The 18463-nt window shown below is 36.4% G+C and overlaps 1 protein-coding gene across 5 annotated transcripts in view; it reads left to right on the plus strand.

Annotated features, from left to right (window-relative positions):
• Nucleotides 1–18463, plus strand: part of RBPJ (recombination signal binding protein for immunoglobulin kappa J region) — a 114716-nt gene that overhangs the window by 58441 nt on the left and 37812 nt on the right. For all 5 annotated transcript variants that reach the window (XM_025384971.1, XM_025384967.1, XM_025384968.1 and 2 more), the window contains one exon: nt 10304–10342. In XM_025384971.1, coding sequence (XP_025240756.1) covers nt 10304–10342 — 39 coding nt within the window. The remainder of the gene's footprint in view (nt 1–10303; nt 10343–18463) is intronic.

Raw genomic sequence — 18463 nt, forward strand, 5'->3', positions numbered from 1 at the left:
GCTTATTGGCTACTTGTGTATCTTCCTTAGAGAAATGTCTATTCCTTTGCTCATTTATAAACCAAGTTTCTTTGTTGTTGAGCTGTAGGAGTTCTTTATAAAATCCTGTATCGATATTTGATTATATGTATTTTTAAGGCAATATAAATATATACTTGTTTTGAAGGGACCATTTCAGTTTCACAGTATTCATTAGATTAGATACCATTCAGTAATCCAGCCTTGAAAGAGTAGTAGTGGACTTACTTAGTGCTGGACACTATTACAGTGCTTTACATATATGAACCTTTTTGATTAGAAGTACATTTATCTGTGTTTTCCATTGAAGTAACTGAGGCACACAGAGTTGGAGTAAATTTCTTGCTGTAGGTCACACCACTAGTTTGCAATAAAGCCAGGATTTCAGTTTAAGCAACCTAGTTCCTGAGTCCATGCACTTAGCCTGTATGAGAAACTGTGTGTGTGCTCTCATCAAGTGACACTTTTCAGGTCTTGAACACTGCTTTCCCTCTGTCAAAGATTTATCTTACTTTTTCCAGTGGCCAAACTAGAAGGCAGACAAAATTATCAGGGAACTGTGACTGAAATTCATAGAGGCATGTGTGCCATTTTAAAGGCGGTTCATAAGATGAAGTGAGGCATCTGAAGGAGTTATTAGTAACAACTGAATAAACACTTGGAACCTCTTTAAAGTTTCATTGTATTTCTCTTTGTGGCAAACCCTTAGGTTTGATGTGATTCTTTGTTTGAGTCAGGCATGTATTTTCTAAAATGGTTTCCCTAGTGAAATTTGCTTGCTGAGACATTTTTTTTTTCTGTAAATTCTTTACTTATTTGCCTTTCTCTGTTTTTAAGCTGCTTATATTCTAGAGTTGGTGCTTGAGTGGCTATCAGTTGATGTGTAGAGAATGCAATTTTATCTTGTATCTTGTAGTTTAAGCCAAACTTAATTGGTAAGACAAAACAAAACTTCTTTGTCAAATCATATAATGCATTTTAAAGCAAAATGCAATTTTTACCACTGCCCAGTATCACTAGTAATCACGTGTAGGGTGTGTGTGTTTTATGTATACACTGGGGAAGGGGAGATGAGAAATGTAGATCTCTTTTCTCTTTCAATATTGATGTTACTAACTGGGTGACTTTTTGTGTGAGTATATAGGCATAACTGGGAGGTACTGTGTTAACTAGCAATTTATTCCTCATTGTACACATGGATTTAAAATGTTTTTGTTACTACAAATGTTGCTTTATTGGACATCTTTGTATCCATGTTTTGGCACAGTAACAGATTATCTACCTGTATAATAAATTTCCAGAATTGACATGGTTAGGTCAAAGGAATGCACATCTTGAATTATAATATACATTGGCAAAATGTTAAAAGGGTGCACAAATTTAAACTCTTGACAGTGTGTGCAAGTTCTTTTGTCTCCACTTGCACACTGACACTGGGTATTATCAAACTTTAAATCTGTAGCAAGAAATTCTTCAGTAAATTGTCTTAATAACATAAAAATTAGGCCAGGAAGCTGGCCAGAGTCTCTTACATGTCACCTCTGATGAATGTTTTTTGGATAGGCTTGTCACCACTAGGTTCTGTAGCAAGCAGAGATATGCCAGCATCTTGATTAAGAGATGAGTGCTTCTGTAGGTGTCACTTCTTTGTTCTGATATTTCAGCTTGCAGAAAAGTTGCACAAATATTAGAAGGAAGTTCTCCCAGATACCTCAGTGTTAACATTTTACCACATTTACCTTGTCCTTGTGTATATCTCTACGTACACATATGCATACACATACCCACACGCATGCAAACTGTTTTCCCCGCTTAAACCATTTGAAGGTAAGTAGACGTTATACCCCATTCTTCTTAAATACCACAGTGTGTGGTTCTAAAAGTAAGGATGTTCTCTTCCATAACCACTGTACAATTATCAAAATCTGGAAATTAAAATTGCTAAAATCCTATTATGTAATTTACAGATTTTGTACAGATTTTGCCAGTTGTCAGTGTAACGTCTTTTTTTTTTTTTGAGACGGAGTCTCGCTCTGTTGCCCAGGCTGGAGTGCAGTGGTGTGATCTCCACTCACTGCAAGCTCTGCCTCCCGGGTTCACGCCATTCTCCTGCCTCAGCCTCCCGTGTAGCTGGGACTACAGGCGCCCGCCACCTTGCCTGGCTAATTTTTTGTATTTTTAGTAGAGACGGGGTTTCACCGTGTTAGCCAGGATGGTCTCGATCTCCTAACCTCGTGATCCACCCGTCTCGGCCTCCCAAAGTGCTGGGATTACAGGCGTGAGCCACCGCGCCCGGCCAGTGTAATGTCTTTTATAGCAAAAGTAAATTCTGGACTGTAGGTCCCTTGCAGTTGCTGTGTGTCCTTAGTCTCCTTTAATCTGGGCCTCAGTTTTTTGTTTCATTTTGTCAGCTGTTCCACAATTGGGATTTGTTCCTCAATTTGGCTTTGTTCCTTACATTTAGATTCTGGTTCTGTGGTTTTGGCAGTAATAGAGTATCAGAGAAGTGACGGTGTCTTCTTAATGTACCGTATCAGGAGGCATTTGATGTCAGTTTGCCTCATTCAGTCTTGATATATGAAATGTGGAGTAGTTTGCCCAGAGTCTGATTGCCCCTCTTTTTTTGAGGCCATAGATTTAAAAAATTTCTTTTTGAGGCCATACTTTTTCATTTAAGGCCTTCATATAAGATATTAATGGAGACCCGTATTCGCACAGCTTAGTTGTGGTGTCTGGATAGTGGGGCTTATGGCTGCTAGAGATTTAACCCAGGGGAATCCGTCTCCAGGTATGGATATTTTGAAAGACATGAACCAAACCTGGAAACAATATTGGAGGAACCTAAAAATCCAGATGCTGAGGGTGGCTGCAGTTGATACTGTCAATTACCCTCATTTAGGTCTTTTCATTCTTCCTGTTTCTTTACGTAAACTGCTGGCAGAATGTTATAAAGAGAAGTTCATTGGTGTTTGTTTTTTTTTTTTTTAATTGAAAAAGGTAGAATTAAAGGACTTTTAAAAATTAAGTAAAAGAGCCTGAGTGCGGTGGCTCAGGCCTGTAATCCCAGCACTTTGGGAGGCCGAGGCAGGTGGATCACTTGAGGTCAGGAGTTGAAGATCAGCCTGGCCAACATGGTGAAACCTTATCTCTACAAAAATACAAAAATTAGCTGGGCATAATGGTGGGTGCCTGTAATCCCAGGTACTCAGGAGTCTCAGGTGGGAGAATTGCTTGAACCCAGGAGGTGGACATTGCAGTGAGCCAAGATCGTGTCATTGCACTCCAGCCTGGGCAACAGAGCAAGACTCTCCATCTCAATAAAATAAATAAATAAAATAAAATAAGAAAATGGTGCTTTTCAGATGTTTCTATACAGCAAACTTAATGAGAAGAAAGTACATTTCTTCACCTGAAGTGGCCAGCTGCATGGCCTGTCTTTGAAATCTACCCCATAGGATGTGGGGTTTTTTTGTTTTGTTTTGTTTTTTCTGCAACTAGGTCTCATTCTGTTGCCCAGGCTGGAGTACAGTGGTGGGATCATAGTTCACTGCAGCCTGGTACTCCTGGGCTCACGCAATCCTCCCACATCAGCCTCGTAAGTAGCTGGGACCACAGGCATACAACACTGTATTAGTTTGTTCTCACACTGCTATAAAGAACTGCTTGAGACTGGATAATGTGTAAAGAAAAGAGTCTTAATTGCCTCAGTTCTGCATGGCTGAGGAGGCCTCAGGAAACTTACAAGCATGGCAGAAGGCAAAGGAGAGATAGGTACCTTCTTCACAAAGCGACAGGAAGAAGAGCATGTGTGGAGGAGGAACAGTCAAACACATAAAATCATCAGATCTCATGAGAACCCACTCACTATCATGAGAACAGCTTGGGGGAAACTACCCCCATGATCACTTGCTACCAGGTTCCTCCCTCGAAACATGAATATTTTTGTAGAGATGGGGTCTTTATTGCCCAAGGCTGGTCTTGAACTCTTGACTTAAGTGATACTCCTGACTTGGCTTCCCAAAGTGCTGAGATTATGGGTGTGAGCCACAGTGCCTAAGAGAGAAACATCCATAGGATGTTTCTTCATAAAAATGTTTAGTAGATGAGATTGTCCAGGAGAACACATCTTGCTTTGATCACCTTTGTTACTGTGGCCGAGGACAACTGGTTATAGCTAGCCAGGTTTTGAGCAGCATTGCCATTAAATGTGGTTTTTAAGATAAGAGCAGTTTCAAAACTAGAAATTGAAGTAGGACAAAGGCTGACATAGTGTCTTATTCTTGTGTGACTTAAGCTACTTTCTGCACCTGTGGGTGGAGAATGAGTAAACTTTTAAAAGTAAAATTACATATTTATTTAAAAATGTATTTTCAAATATTAACCTCTTCAATCATATTCAGTAGGTACAATGTTTAAGTAGTTTCTGAATGTTTTGTTTTTATAAATTATATAGATGGACACCTATAATTGCCCCCCTACTCAAGGTGCTCAATACTATTTGGTGAAGGAACAGATCTGGACACAAGGAGCAATAGTAGTCTTACTAATGAGCCTGTTATGTATTTTTTTTGTGTGTAAAACTAAACAGTTTCTTAGTATCATTTAACTTTTCATACTATTTGTTATCGCAGAATATAGTAGTAATGTATATCACCTATTTGTTTTCTTCTTCTGGTTCATATTTGCCTTGGGGTTATGGATCAGGTGGCCTATTTTTTCTCCAATCAAATACTGCCTCATGGTTCAGAAATCCCAGTGCTTTTGAGCTGCCTAAAATTTATATACTGTTTACAGCAGATTGGTGTAAAGTTTGGTTTAATTACGAGTTTGGATTGCTGATGCTTTTTTAAAACTTCTCTCCAGCATATACCTCACCATGTTTCTTGTCTTAATTAATTTTAATCCCATTATTTTATCTCATTTTGTGTGTTACAGAGATTAATGAAATAGAGAAAAATAAGTAACTTCTAGTTTCACAACCCAAGGGCAAGTAGGGTGTCCCTGTGAGCTTGTTTTTTAAGCCAGCTATATTTTTCAAATCAAAGTTCCAGTACTGTTACTAGACAGCATTCTAGATAGATTTTTGCTTTTTTTTTTTGTAACAGTGTAATTACTATATTTTTCTGTATTCAAAAAAGCCTTTTCTTTTTCTTTTTTCCTTTTCTTTGTGATATTTGAGTTGGTTTTCTTAGCTGAAGCATCTGTTAGCCAGAAAAGGTGTTAAGATGGTGTAGTTTTGATAACTTTTATCACATTTGTCCTCAATACATTTGTGGTCATATTCACCTATCTATTAAGGAAGTATGTAGAAGCAAATGTATGTGGTTTGGGAGAAAACAATACCTCCTCCGTGAACAAAACAGAAGTATATATATATTATTGTGTATGCAGGATTTTTACTTACTTCAAAATTTGAATGGATTGGAGGATATGTGGGAACCTCAATACTGTTTACAGGTAGGAAGCATTATGTTTAATGATAGATTGCAACTTAAAAAAAAAAGTCTCATACTTCCAGGTGTATGAAATCAGATTAACCTACAGCAACTGGCATTTTCCCCAGAAGTTCTTCCTTTGAATATAAAATCATTGTTTTCTTAGAGGAGGAAAGCTACTGAAATTAAAGTAAAATGAATTTCCTAATTTTAAATTTTACTTATGACATATATATGGTGAAAAATGTAAATTTTCTTGAGCCATAGTGTTATATGAGCCTTACTGGGTGGTGATGGTAAGCAAATGTTTTCTTTGTTGCCACTATCAGTCTGAGGGAAAAGTATACAGAACATAAAGCAAGAAGGAAAGGGCATGTTACAAATCAACTATATCCTGGCTCATTTTTGCTTTGTTTGTTGTTGTTGTTGTTGTTGTTGTTGTTAAAGCCCAGAATCATAACTTTTTTCCTTTAAATGTGTGCCAGGATTATTACATTTAATTAAAACTAGATTTTACGTAGTATGCAGAAAATTTGAGAATCCTACTCATGCAAATGAGATATTGACAATCTATACTTAGCAAAAAGATAAACTGGGTAGTAGCAATGATTCTTTGTTACAATGAATAATTAACTCATTATTTGGTGAAGTTAAAAGGGCCTCTAGATGCGTAAGGATTGATTTTTTCCCCATTGTTAAATACACCATATGCCTATTATCAAAAATGTTTTACATAATAATTGTCTAAATATGGTTGGTCCAACTTATTTCTGGTTTGATTCTCGACACAGATCATGTCAGTAGGCACCTTATTTTTAAAAGAGTGCAAATAAAGATAAAAATGTGTACCTCCTTTCCCAGTGTCCCTATTGCAAGATGAGAGACAGTATAATCAGTTTTTGATTTGTAATTCATTAAATTACAATCAATCCGTGAGTAGTTGATAGCTGACTGCTGTCATTCTGCTGAGAAGTGATTATTTTGGTTGCATAAAATAAATATTACATTGTGAATTTTGTTTAATCAAATTAGTAGTGGAAGTGGACTTTGGTAAGTGCAGGATGTATGTAGTACCTTAGTATAACTTGACAGTTTTTAATGTGTATCCCTATGGAGATTTATTAAATAATTAGAATTTAGTTTGATTGTAAACTCAGAATTATGCGTTGTCTTTTTTTGTTTTATTTTGTTTTGTTTGAGATAGGGTCTCAATCCTGTTGCCCAGGCTGGAGTGCAGTGGCTCAATCAAAACTCATTGCAGCCTCCATTTGCAGGCTCAGGTGATTCTCTCACTTCAGCCTCCAATTAGCTGGGACTACAGACCCCAGCTGCTACACCCGGCTATTTTTTGTATTTCTAGAAGAGACAGGGTTTTGCTATGTTATCCAGGCTGGTCTTAAACTCCTGCACTGAAGCAATCCACCCACCTTGGCCTTCCACAGTGTTAGGATTACAGGCGTGAGCTCTTGCGCCCTGCCAGAATTATGTGTTGTCAACCTGCCTCATTCCTTTTGAGTTTTTTCAAAAAACTCATTTTCTTATTATTTCCCTACTCCAGTATATACAGTAACCATTAGCTTTAATGAGATAAATAGGAATGTGATTGCATATGCATTAGAAAGATCAGGATTGCATGCAATTAATAGAAATGTTTTATTATATACAGAAGGAGCAATTTGATCTTAGTAACATTTATGAGATTTCTAGCCTTAGGATGACTCCTAGAAGGATGTATCATTTTGTGTAAAATGCTGTCCAGACTCAACAGGCAAATATATTGAGCTCTTTTGCATATATTTTCTGTGGGGCGGGAGTGTTATTGCATAGGCATGTTTTGTAATTGTCAACTTGATCTAATGGGCATTTCCAAAAAGGACTTAGATATTTTAATTAATATTTACTTGTTAATCTAATACTGACAGAATTTCAGAGCATCAAGGAGCAAAATTTACAGTTGAATTTTGAGTGCGATGCATCTCTTACTAGTCATGTAATAAACCTGTGTTAGATCCTGTGTTACATACATCCAAAGAGGCACTGGCTGGTTACATATTTAGTATTTGTAGCTGGTATGATGGGTGGCAGCATCATTAAAATGCTTTATCTCATTTGTTAACTGTGTGTCTCTAAAATTTTTACCATTTTAAGCCCTTAGGTAGAATTTGGTCATACCTCACTTTGCCTCTCTTTATAAAGTATAACACTGCATATTCACATATGTATAAATATCTATATCTAAAGAAGTATTTTAAAGAGTATCTCAAACTGTTTGGCTTTTGTAAACTATATATAACCTATTAATGCAGTTTTATTGTAATCATATGCTACAGTGGTACATTTAATCAGTGTAAAAAATTTTTTTGTAGAAAAAGATTCAGATTTTTGCATTTAATTCCTTAGCTGGAATTCGTGGGTTGATCAGTAGTTCAGTATTTTGAAATCTGTGTTCTTCAGCCACCTTGCTGGTGTTACCAGTAAAACATTGTGTTTTGTTTCTTTCTTTGTTTTTGAGATGGGGTCTTGATCTGTCACCCAGGCTAGAGTGGAGTGGTGTGATCTTGGCTCACTGCAGCCTCGACTTCCTTCACTTAAGTGATCCTCCCACCTCAGCCTCCTGAGTACTTGGGATTAGGGGCTCACGCCACCATGCTGGGCTAATTTTTGTACTTTTTGTGGAGACGGGGTTTCGCCGTGTCTCAATTCCTGAACTCAAAACAGTCCACCCATTTTGGCCTCCCAAAGTGCTAGGATTACAGACATGAGCTACCATGCCTTGCCTTATTTCTTGAGTTTAGAAATTGAGTATCATGTGGGATAAAATCAAACAGAACTAATTATAAGTAACTCTTATTTCAAAAACTTGGGTTATTTGCCCATTTTTTTGTGCTATTTCAATTAAAGCCATTTTTCAATATTTCAGGTTTAATGAAAATATTAAAATATTCCAGTCACAGATACTTATTGCTTATGAATTATGAAGTCATAAACAGTATCTTAGGACAAATGAACAAAATGAACTAAATGGGATCCTATGACTTTTATCACCAAAGTTAATAATCTTGTGGAACATTACAAATACAGTAGAGAAATCTTTAAGTCAAATAAGACTTAATACCCTGTAACTGTGTTTATGAACAAGTTACTTAACTATTTTTAACTGTAGTCTTGCTTCAAAATGAAAAACAACTTCTCTTGGTCTTTTTCAAGCGCTGTGCCTTTACTGTTTCTTTCAGAAGTTTACACTTCCTATTTCAGAGGAAATAACAGGTTGTCACATAGAAACCACAGTTTCTTCTTCATATACTTATTTATCTCTATTAAAATCGTATTTAGTTCCTTTAGTTATTTTGGCTTAACTGCTTATAGCTAAAAATGATAATAATTACTAGCTATTATTGAGTATTTACTGTGTTTCAGGCACTATTCCCTCTCCTCTCCTCTCCTCTCCTCTCCCCTCTCCTCTGCGCTCTCCTCTCTCCCCTCTCTGCTCTCCTCTCTCCCTTTTCCCCTCTCCCCTCTCCCCTCTCCCCACTTTCCTTTCCTCCCCCTTTTCCTTTCCTCTCCTCTTTCCTCTTCTTGATGGAGTCCCACTCTCTCTCTCATGCTAGAGTGCAGTGGCGCAAAGGCGCGATCTTGGCTTACTGCACCCATTGCTTCCCAGACTCAAGCGATTCTCCTGCCTCAGCCTCCCAAGTAGCTGGGTAATTTTTGTATTTTTAGTAGAGACAGGGTTTCACCATGTTGGCCAGGCTGGTCTCGAACTTCTGACCTCAGGTAATCCACCCACCTCGGCTTCCCAAAGTGCTGGGATTACAGGTGTGAGCCACTGCACCCAGCCTTTTGTGTTTTCTGTATATTAATTAATATGTTTAGTTCCCTCAACAACTCTTTCAGGTAAGCACAGTCACTGTGTCCTTTTTACAGATGAGGAAACAGGTCTAGAAAAGTCAAGTAACTTCAGGGTTACACAGCAAGTAAATACTGAATCATGGATTTGAACCCAGCCAGTCTTACTCTAGTCTTTCTCTTAACTGTCACATTGTACTCCAGTTCTAGCCTGAATTGTGCTTTCTTGCCTTTGCTCTTGTTTTTCTCTTTGCCCTCTCCCAACCAGTTGAAATGCTTCTATGTTAGGCCATTTTAAAAATAGGCAAATTAAATAGTTAAAATCTAGGAAGTCTCATCTCTGCCTAATGCTTAATTACTTTGTGATATTGGGCTTGTTGCTTTTTACATATTTACAATGAAGCCTATGTATACCCAACAGAATTTTATTTTTATTTTTATTATTTTTTCTTTTTTTTTGAGACAAGAGTCTTGCTGTGTCACCCAGGCTGGAGTGCAGTGGCGCAATCATGACTCACTGCAGCCTTGAACCCTTGGGCTCAGTCTCTTCTCCCACTTCAGCTTCCTGAGTAGCTGTGACTACAGGCATGCAGCACCACACCAGGCTAATAGAATTATTTTTTAATGATTACATAGGGTATATAGCAAATGTATAGCATAGTGCCTGAGACATGATGAACTTTGTGAGGGTCATTGGCTAGTTGTTTTATACTAGCCGGTAAGTCGTCTCTAAAAGATACTGTCCTCCCCATCTAATCAGTGTGTTACTTGTTCAGAGTGGGTTTGTAAGGCTGAGGGCATGTTGTTTGTGTTTAAGAATCATGTTTAAATGTGTGTTTTGCAATTTGGGGATACAAATGCTTACCAGAGGATTTCTGTCTTCATTGTTCTTCAGTGAGGTTGAAGTGTAAGTCATAAAGGAGATTTTATGATGCCTGAAAAGCTTTCTGTAGAGTGTGTCATATGGCTTACTTAACTTTATTTTCTTTATTTTTTTTTTCCAGGAAATTTGGTGAGCGGCCTCCACCTAAACGACTTACTAGGTAAGTATTATATTAGTCAGCTTTTCATACACACATTTATGAAAGTATAAATCCTATTGTTTTAGATATTATGTTAGGTACCCTTGAAGTCATTCAAATATTACTATCTAGAGCATAAACTTATTCTCATCCTTCCTTTCCCTCATCTCTCCTCCCTTCCCTCACCAAAAACAGGAATAAAAGGAATAGTTGAAAAGGGAAAATGCAACCTTTCCTAAGAAAGTTAGTCTGGAGTCTAATGTAGTGAATACAACATGGATGGCAGTGCAGATAGCTTTCTATATCTAGCTGTGGTTAGCCCATCACAATTTGTTGATTGCAGATGAGATTTGAAAGTAAATGCTTTTAGGAAAGAGTTTTAAGGAAAACAATTTCTACCCATTTTAAGAAAACACAAGTTTTATCTATTTTTAATGAGTATAAGTAAGTTGTAGAATTTACGTTTTAGTTATGAATGTTAAAAGTATTAGTCTTGAATGATTTTTAAGATTTCCAGCAGCCAGAGTTGTAAAATAAAGAGACCTAGTTCTATAGCCATGTCCTAGAGTCAGTGCAAACCTTGCCTTATTAGCCGTTTATTTTTGGAGACTTTCAAGAAAGTTGTATGTATATATGTCTGTCCTTTTTCTTCATAAACTCAACTGAGATCACACTCTTATCATTGTTCTACACCTTTTAACGCCACTTAACAGTACATCTTCTACCTTGATATTTCCCCTTAATGGCTCCATGGTTTTTCATTGTTTTCATACCACTTTTAATATTTCACATTGATGACCATTTAGGTTATTTCCAAATTATTGCTATTGTTTTAAAAAGCTGTTATGCTTAAAGAATGATGGGGACCTACAGAAGGATACAAAGGACAGTTCGAAGGGGAATCTGGGACGCTTTGATTATCAAGATAATTAATGAGAGTAATGGATTAAAACCCATGTAATAAAACAACAGCCTAAAAGTCTATACGGAGATAATTAATCGCAGGGTAAATATTATTTATTTATATAAGTAAAAATTATTTATAATCAGTAAACAGGGCAAAGAGGATAGCTTTTCCTTACAGACACATGTTGCCTAATAAATGTAGAAGGAATGGTGGTGGCATTAGGAAATTAGGCTTTGACAACCTCAGTAGGCAAAAATCATCAGTGGATGCTTACGCTACTGGATTAATGTTTGATGACAAACACAGTATTTACAGAGTCTCAAAGTATACACTCACAATATATGTATTTAATGATAATAGGGAAAAGTAATAACATGATAGTGGAGAAACCTGTCAGACATCACCTTAATTATGTAAATTATCATCACCAGTAATGAACAGATAGGTATCATGTGCATCCCAAGAAAGACATATTATATTACTTTTGTGGTATTTTTGCCAAAAATGCATAAGCTACATCCAAGAATAAGGAAACATCAGACAGAAACAAATTGAGGGACATTCTAGAAAATAAATTGTTACTTGCTTTTCCTAAATTTTAAGATTATAAAACACAAAACACTGCAAAACTCTTCTAAATTAGAGGAGACCAAAGAGACAAAGCTATATTTAAACAAATCCTGAACAGGAAAACATTTTTTTCTTTTGCTGTAAAGCTGAAGTGGCCAAATGTTTTCTGTAATGGATCAGATAATAAACATGTTGTTTAGAGGGCCTCACTAAGTGTGTTAGGACTTCTCGACTCTGTCCTTGTGTCTCCAAATCAGCCATAGACAGTATCTAAAAGAATGACATATCTGTGTTCTAGTACAACTTTATTTTGTTTACAAAAACTGGTGACCCTCCTGATTTGACCTGAGGGCAGTAGTAGTTTCTCAGAATACCTACTTCACCCACCAGGGGACCCTCATAAAGGACTTCCATGGGACAGCTGGCAAAATTTGAATAAAATCTGTAGATTAGGTATTAGTATTGAATCGGCGAAAATTGTATAAAAGAATGTCCTTGTTAGGAAATAAACGCTGAAATATTTTGGGTGAGGTAGTACTATATCTGCAGTTTGCTCTTAAATGATTTAAATAACAATATGCAAATAAGGTGTAGAATGTTAACATTATGGAGGTCTGAGTGAAAGGAGACTAGGAATTCTTTGTACTATTACAACATTTCTGTAATCTCAATATTATTTTTAAATTTAAATTTTTTTGGAAAAAGCATTACATTAATTCTAGGTTAAGTAAACTGGGAAAATATAGCTTGTCTCACAAGGCCATGTAAATATATTTTCAGTTACTTGTTTTCATATATATATATTCCGTTGAGTCAGTTCTGGTGAGTGGAATTGCTGTATTCGTATGTCTAGGCATTTTGAAATTTAAAATTTAACATTTTTGTTTCATTACCAGCAGCAGTTAGACTGCTAATGATATATTTTGATGAGTAAGTTAATGTAAAATAACATTCTCTAAAAATAACAATCAGTACAATGATAATAAACCTCATAAGGAAATGTGCCTTTCTTTCCCCTAAATAGATGCAATAAGTCCCATTTAGTTTATCATTATTTTCCATTGTTTGCCCTTTAAGCAGTTTCCCCTCTTTGGAAAACTTGAGTAGCTTTTAAGACTTTTGCCTCTGGCCAAGATAGAGTCACATGGAGTAGAATTACTCTCTGGCTTGGAACAAAAACCTGGACAAAATATGTAAAACAACAGTTTTCCAGGTATTGAACATCAGGTATAGAAGGATAAGTGATTACTGAGAAACTGGGAGTCCACAGAGAGCAAGACAGCAGGGCTGCAAAGTGGAGAGGAATTAAACTGTATAAATAGGTCCAGAGATCTATCACAGAGGTTTCCTTTTAGTCTTCAGCTACATACTGATCAGCATGCGTGTGTAAGGAAACTACTCCGTCGTGGGGGATTGGGGAAAAACATCCCAAAAAATTAGAGGAAACAATTTTTAAAGTTCACTTAGGACTATGAATTGTGCCTGTTAACAGTAGCCAGAGTGGAAAATCTCATAATTTATGGGGCATTCGCTAGACTGCTCAGAAGGGTTTTGTTTCAGTAGTGATACAAAATTGGGTCCAGGCATGATGCTCTGTTTTCACCTGGCAAACTTAAAGAAGGATTGAAAAGATCAAACTTAATTGTGTACCAGAACAAAGCTCAAGAATATAGAAATAGAAAAATATCCAGCACTAAGAAAGGCAAAATCAAAACATACCAGTCATACAAAGGAGCAAGAAAATATCCATAACAAGAAAAATCAGTGAATCAAAACCAACCCAGAAATGACATGCATGATAGAATTATTGGATAAGAACATTAAAACAGTAATTTTTTTGTTTTTTTGTAGAGACAGGGTCTCACTATGTTGCCCAAACTCGTCTTGAACTCTTGGCTTCAAGCAATCCTTCTGCTTCCTTGGCCTCCCAAAGTGCTGGGATTACAGGTGTGATTCACGGTGCCCAGCCTAAAATAGTTACTATATTTGTGTTCTATATGTCCAAGATGCCAAGATCAAGAGCTGGGAAAATTTTTCTTTGAAGGGTCAGATGGTGTATATTTTAGGTTTTGTTGCCCATATAACTTCTATCATACTACTAAGCAGCAGTAGACCATGTGTAAATAATTAGATTGTCTGTACAGTGAAGCATAGCTTTATTTGTAAAATGGGTGATGGGTAGGATTTGGCCTACAGGCTGTAATTAGTAGATACCTGAGCTAGAGGAGAGGTTAGAGACATAGATTACACACACACACACGCACATGCACACGCACACACTCAAATCTCTAAAGATGAAAACTACAATATTTAAGGTGGAAAAATACACTTGGGATTAATTTCAGAATGGACAAAGAGTAGATTAGTAAACACAAAAACAGAAATAGATACTGTCTAAAATGAAGCACACAAAGTAAAAGTCTGAAAAAAAGTGGTGAGCATTAGTGAGCCATGGTTTATTGTCAGGTGACCTAATATATATGTAGTTAGTCATTGTAGGGAGAGTATGATTAAAACAATATATGAAGAAACAATGACAAAAATGTTCTAACTGGAAAATTAGTGAAAATTGTAAAACCACAGATCTAAGCCGGGTGCTGTGGTTCACGCCTGTAATCCCAGCACTTTGGGAAGCTGAGGCGGGCAGATCTCTTGAGCTTAGGAGTTCAAGATCAGCATGGGCAACATGGCGAAACCGTATCTGTACCAGAAAGTTAAAAAAAAAAAATTAGCCAGGAGTTGTGGCACGTGCCTGTAGTCCCAGCTACTTGGGAGACTGAGGTGGGAGGATCACTTGAGCCCACGAGATGGAGGTTGCAGTGAGCTGAGATCACACCACTGCATTCCAGCCTGGGTGACAGAGTGAGACCCCATCTCAAAAAAAAAAAAAAAAATCAGTTAATCCTGAGTACAGAAACTACCCGGAAGTACTCTATAATCAAATTGATTAAAGTCAGTGATAAAAAAACAACAGAAAACAAAAGACAAATTATGCACAAAGGAACAAAGAGAGGATGACAGCAGGTTTTTCATCTGAAACCTTGCTATGGATAAGACAGAGCAAGTGCTTTGAAATGCTCAAGGGGGACCTATACTTGTCAACTTAGAATTCTATACCCAGTAGATATATACTGTTTTAGGCATAGTAAAAATGGAAAGAATTTATTGCAAATAGGCCTTAGCTACAGTATTAAAAGAAATTCTTCAAGCAGAAGGATGATCATACTAGAAAGAAATCTGATTCTGTACAAATTACCAATATCAAGAACAAAAAAGGTGACATCACTACAGAGTACAGATATTTGAAGGATAATAAGCAAATATAATAATTAACTTTTTGCCAATAATATTCAACTTTTGAAGAAATGCACAAATTTTTTGAAACTAGCAAACTACCAAAGCTTACTCAAGAAGAAACAGGTAACCTGGATCGTCCTATATTTAAAGAAATTGAACTTATAAACCTTCTGACAAAACTGCAGGCCCAGATGGCTTCACTGTTGAAATTCTACTATATGTTTAAGAAAAAAATTATCTCAGTTCCATACATACCCTTTCAGAAAATTGGAGAGCAGGACATACTTATCAGTTCATTCTGTGAGCATAGCATTACCCTGTTGCGAAAAGTAGGCAAAACATTACAAGAAAATGAAATTACAGTCCAGTATTACTTGTGAACATAGTTATAAAAAGTCTTCACAAATTTTCAAATGGAATCTAACAATATATTAAGGGGATGATTCATCTTGACCTACTGAGCTTTATCTCAGGAATGGAAAACAGTTCATGTAATTCAATATATTAATAGAACAAAAAAGGAAAATCATATGGTTATCTCAGGGGATTTAGAAAAAGCTTTTGACATCCATTCTTAATAGAAATTCTCAGCAAACTTGGAGTAAAAGAGAATTTCCTCATCATAGGGTGCCTATGAAAAAACTACATTTAACAACATGCTGTTTGGTGAAACACAATGTTTTCCCTCCAACATCAGGAACAACACAGGGATGTCTCCTTTCACAGATTTCATTTAACATTGTATTTTGATGTACTATAAGGCCAGAAAAAGAAGTGAAAGACGTCTAGATGGGAAAGAAAGAAGTGAAACTGTCTTTATTTGCAGATGTCATGATCATCTATATAGAAAATTCTGCGGAATCTTGCTACTAGAACTAAAAAGTGAGTTTAGCAAGGTAGTAGGATACATGATTAACATACACAACTAAATTGTATTTCTGTATACAAATGAGCAATGGGAAATTGAAATTTGAAAGCAATACAATTTACACAGTAGTATAAAAATATATGTAATTCCATGGGAAAAGTCTGACAAAAGGTGCAAAAACTCTACACTGAAGACTACCAAACACCACTGAGAGAACTTGAAGTCCTAATTCAGGTAGAAGACCTAATATAGTGTTGAAATGAGCCAGGTACAATGGCTCATGCCTATAATCCCAGCACATTGAAAGGCCAAGGTGTGAGGATCACTTAAGACTAAGAGTTTAAAACCAGCTTGGGCAACAAAGTGAGACCTCGTCTCTACAAATAATAAAAAAATTAGCTGGGCATGGTGGCATGTGCCTGTGGTCCCAGCTACATTGGGAAGCTGAGGCAGGAGGATTGCCTGAGCCCAGGAGGTTAAGGCTGCAGTGATCCATGTTTGTGCCCCTGCACTCCAGCCTAGATGACAGAGCGAGACCCTGTCTCAAATAAATATATATGGTTAAAATAGTTCTTCTCAAATTGATCCTATGGATTTAACACAATCACAGTCAAAATCTCAGCTGTTTTTTGTAACAGCTGACAAGCTGTTTCTAAAATTTATATAGAAATGCAAACAACCTTGAAAAAAAAGCAAAAAGAACTTACACTGCCTGGTTTCAAAACTTATTATAAAGCTATGGTAGTTTAAAGTATTGTATTGGCATAAAGATAGCTAAGTAGACCATTGTGTCAGATTAGTGGCCACAAATAGTTCTTCAGATATATGATCAGTTGCTTTCCAGTCAAGGTGCAAAGGCAATTTAGCTAGATTTTTTTTAAATGATAGTCTTTCTAACAGTTGATTGTGGAACAATTGGATATCCATTGCTCCTTCAACCTGCCCCCCACACACAAAGTAACTACAGTCTATACATAGTACCCTATTTAAAAAAATAGCTCAATGTAGACCTAAATGTAAAACTTTACACAGCTTTTAGAAGAAAACATGGGAGAAAATGTTGTTTATTAGGCAAACATTTCTTAGACACTAAAACACAATCTGTGGAAGAAATTGATAAATTTTACTTCATCAAAATAAAGAACAAAGATGAAAATGACTCTGAAAAGTAAATAATAAGGAAATAATCCATTTTTAAAGGACAGAAATGGTCTGAACAGATACTAATCCAAAGAATGTATGAGTATAACAAATACCCATTAAGGAGGTGCAAATTAAGACTACAGTGAGTGTGTTAGTCCCACTGGTTTGCTATAAAGTGTACCATTAACTGGGTGGCTCATAAACCACAAATGTATTTCTTATAATTCTGGAGGCTGGGAAGTGTAAGATTAAGACGCCAGTGTGTTTGATGTCTGTTGGAAGATGCTTCCTGGTTGATAGATGGCTGTCATCTTTGTGTCCTCACAAGGGCACTGATCCTATTCTTGAAGGCTCCATCCTCATGACCTCATCACCTCCCAGATGCCCCACCTCCTACTACCATGGCATTTCTGATTAGATTTCAACATAGGAATCTTAGGGGACACATACACTTTCTAGCAGTTAGATACTATTAATACTATATACCTGTTACAATATCTGAAATTTAAAGGACTCATCATGGGAACAGCTAGTACTTTCATACATTGGCAGTGGGTATATAAAGTGGTATAATAATTTTGGAAAATAATTTATACTTTCTTAAAATGTTAAACCTCTACCATATGGCCTAGTTATTCTGTTCCTACATATTTAATCAAGGAAAATGAAAACACCTGAATACAAAGCCCTGAACACGAATGTTCATGTTAGCTTTAGTTGTAATAGTTACACAGACACAACCCCAATATCCAGCAACAGGTGAGTGGATCAACAAATTGTAGTGTATTCTACAGTGAATTTCTATTAAGCAGTAAAAAAGGAACTCGATACATGCAATAGCATAGATGGATCTTAAAATAATTATACTCAATTTTCTAAGTGTGTCAGGAAAAAAGAATATGTACTGCATGATTCCACTTACATAGAATTATAGAAAATGCAAACTGATCTGTAGTGACAAAAAGTTGATCAGTGGTTTCCTGGGGATAGGGGGAGGCAGGAGGAAAGATTACAGAAAGGCAGAAAGGAAACTCACAATTGTGAATACCTTTATTTTGATTTTGGTGATGGTATGTATACACATGCCAAAACTTGTCACATTGCACACTTTAAAATAAGCGCATTTTATTGTATTTCAATTAAATCTCAATAAAGCTGTTAAAAACTTAGAAGCTTTTATACTTGAAAAATATTCTAAAATATTCTGAAAGGGATTAGTGTACCTTCTTGGGAAAATTCAGGTAAGTTTTTTTTTGTTTATTGTTTTGTTTTGTTTTGTTTGAGATGGAGTCTTGCTCTGTCGCCGAGGCTAGAGTACAGGTGCCTGCCACCATGCCCAGCTAATTTTTAATTTTTA

This window comes from Theropithecus gelada, chromosome 5 (genome assembly GCF_003255815.1).
Source record: "Theropithecus gelada isolate Dixy chromosome 5, Tgel_1.0, whole genome shotgun sequence".
In the NCBI taxonomy this organism is placed as follows: Eukaryota; Metazoa; Chordata; class Mammalia; order Primates; family Cercopithecidae; genus Theropithecus; species Theropithecus gelada.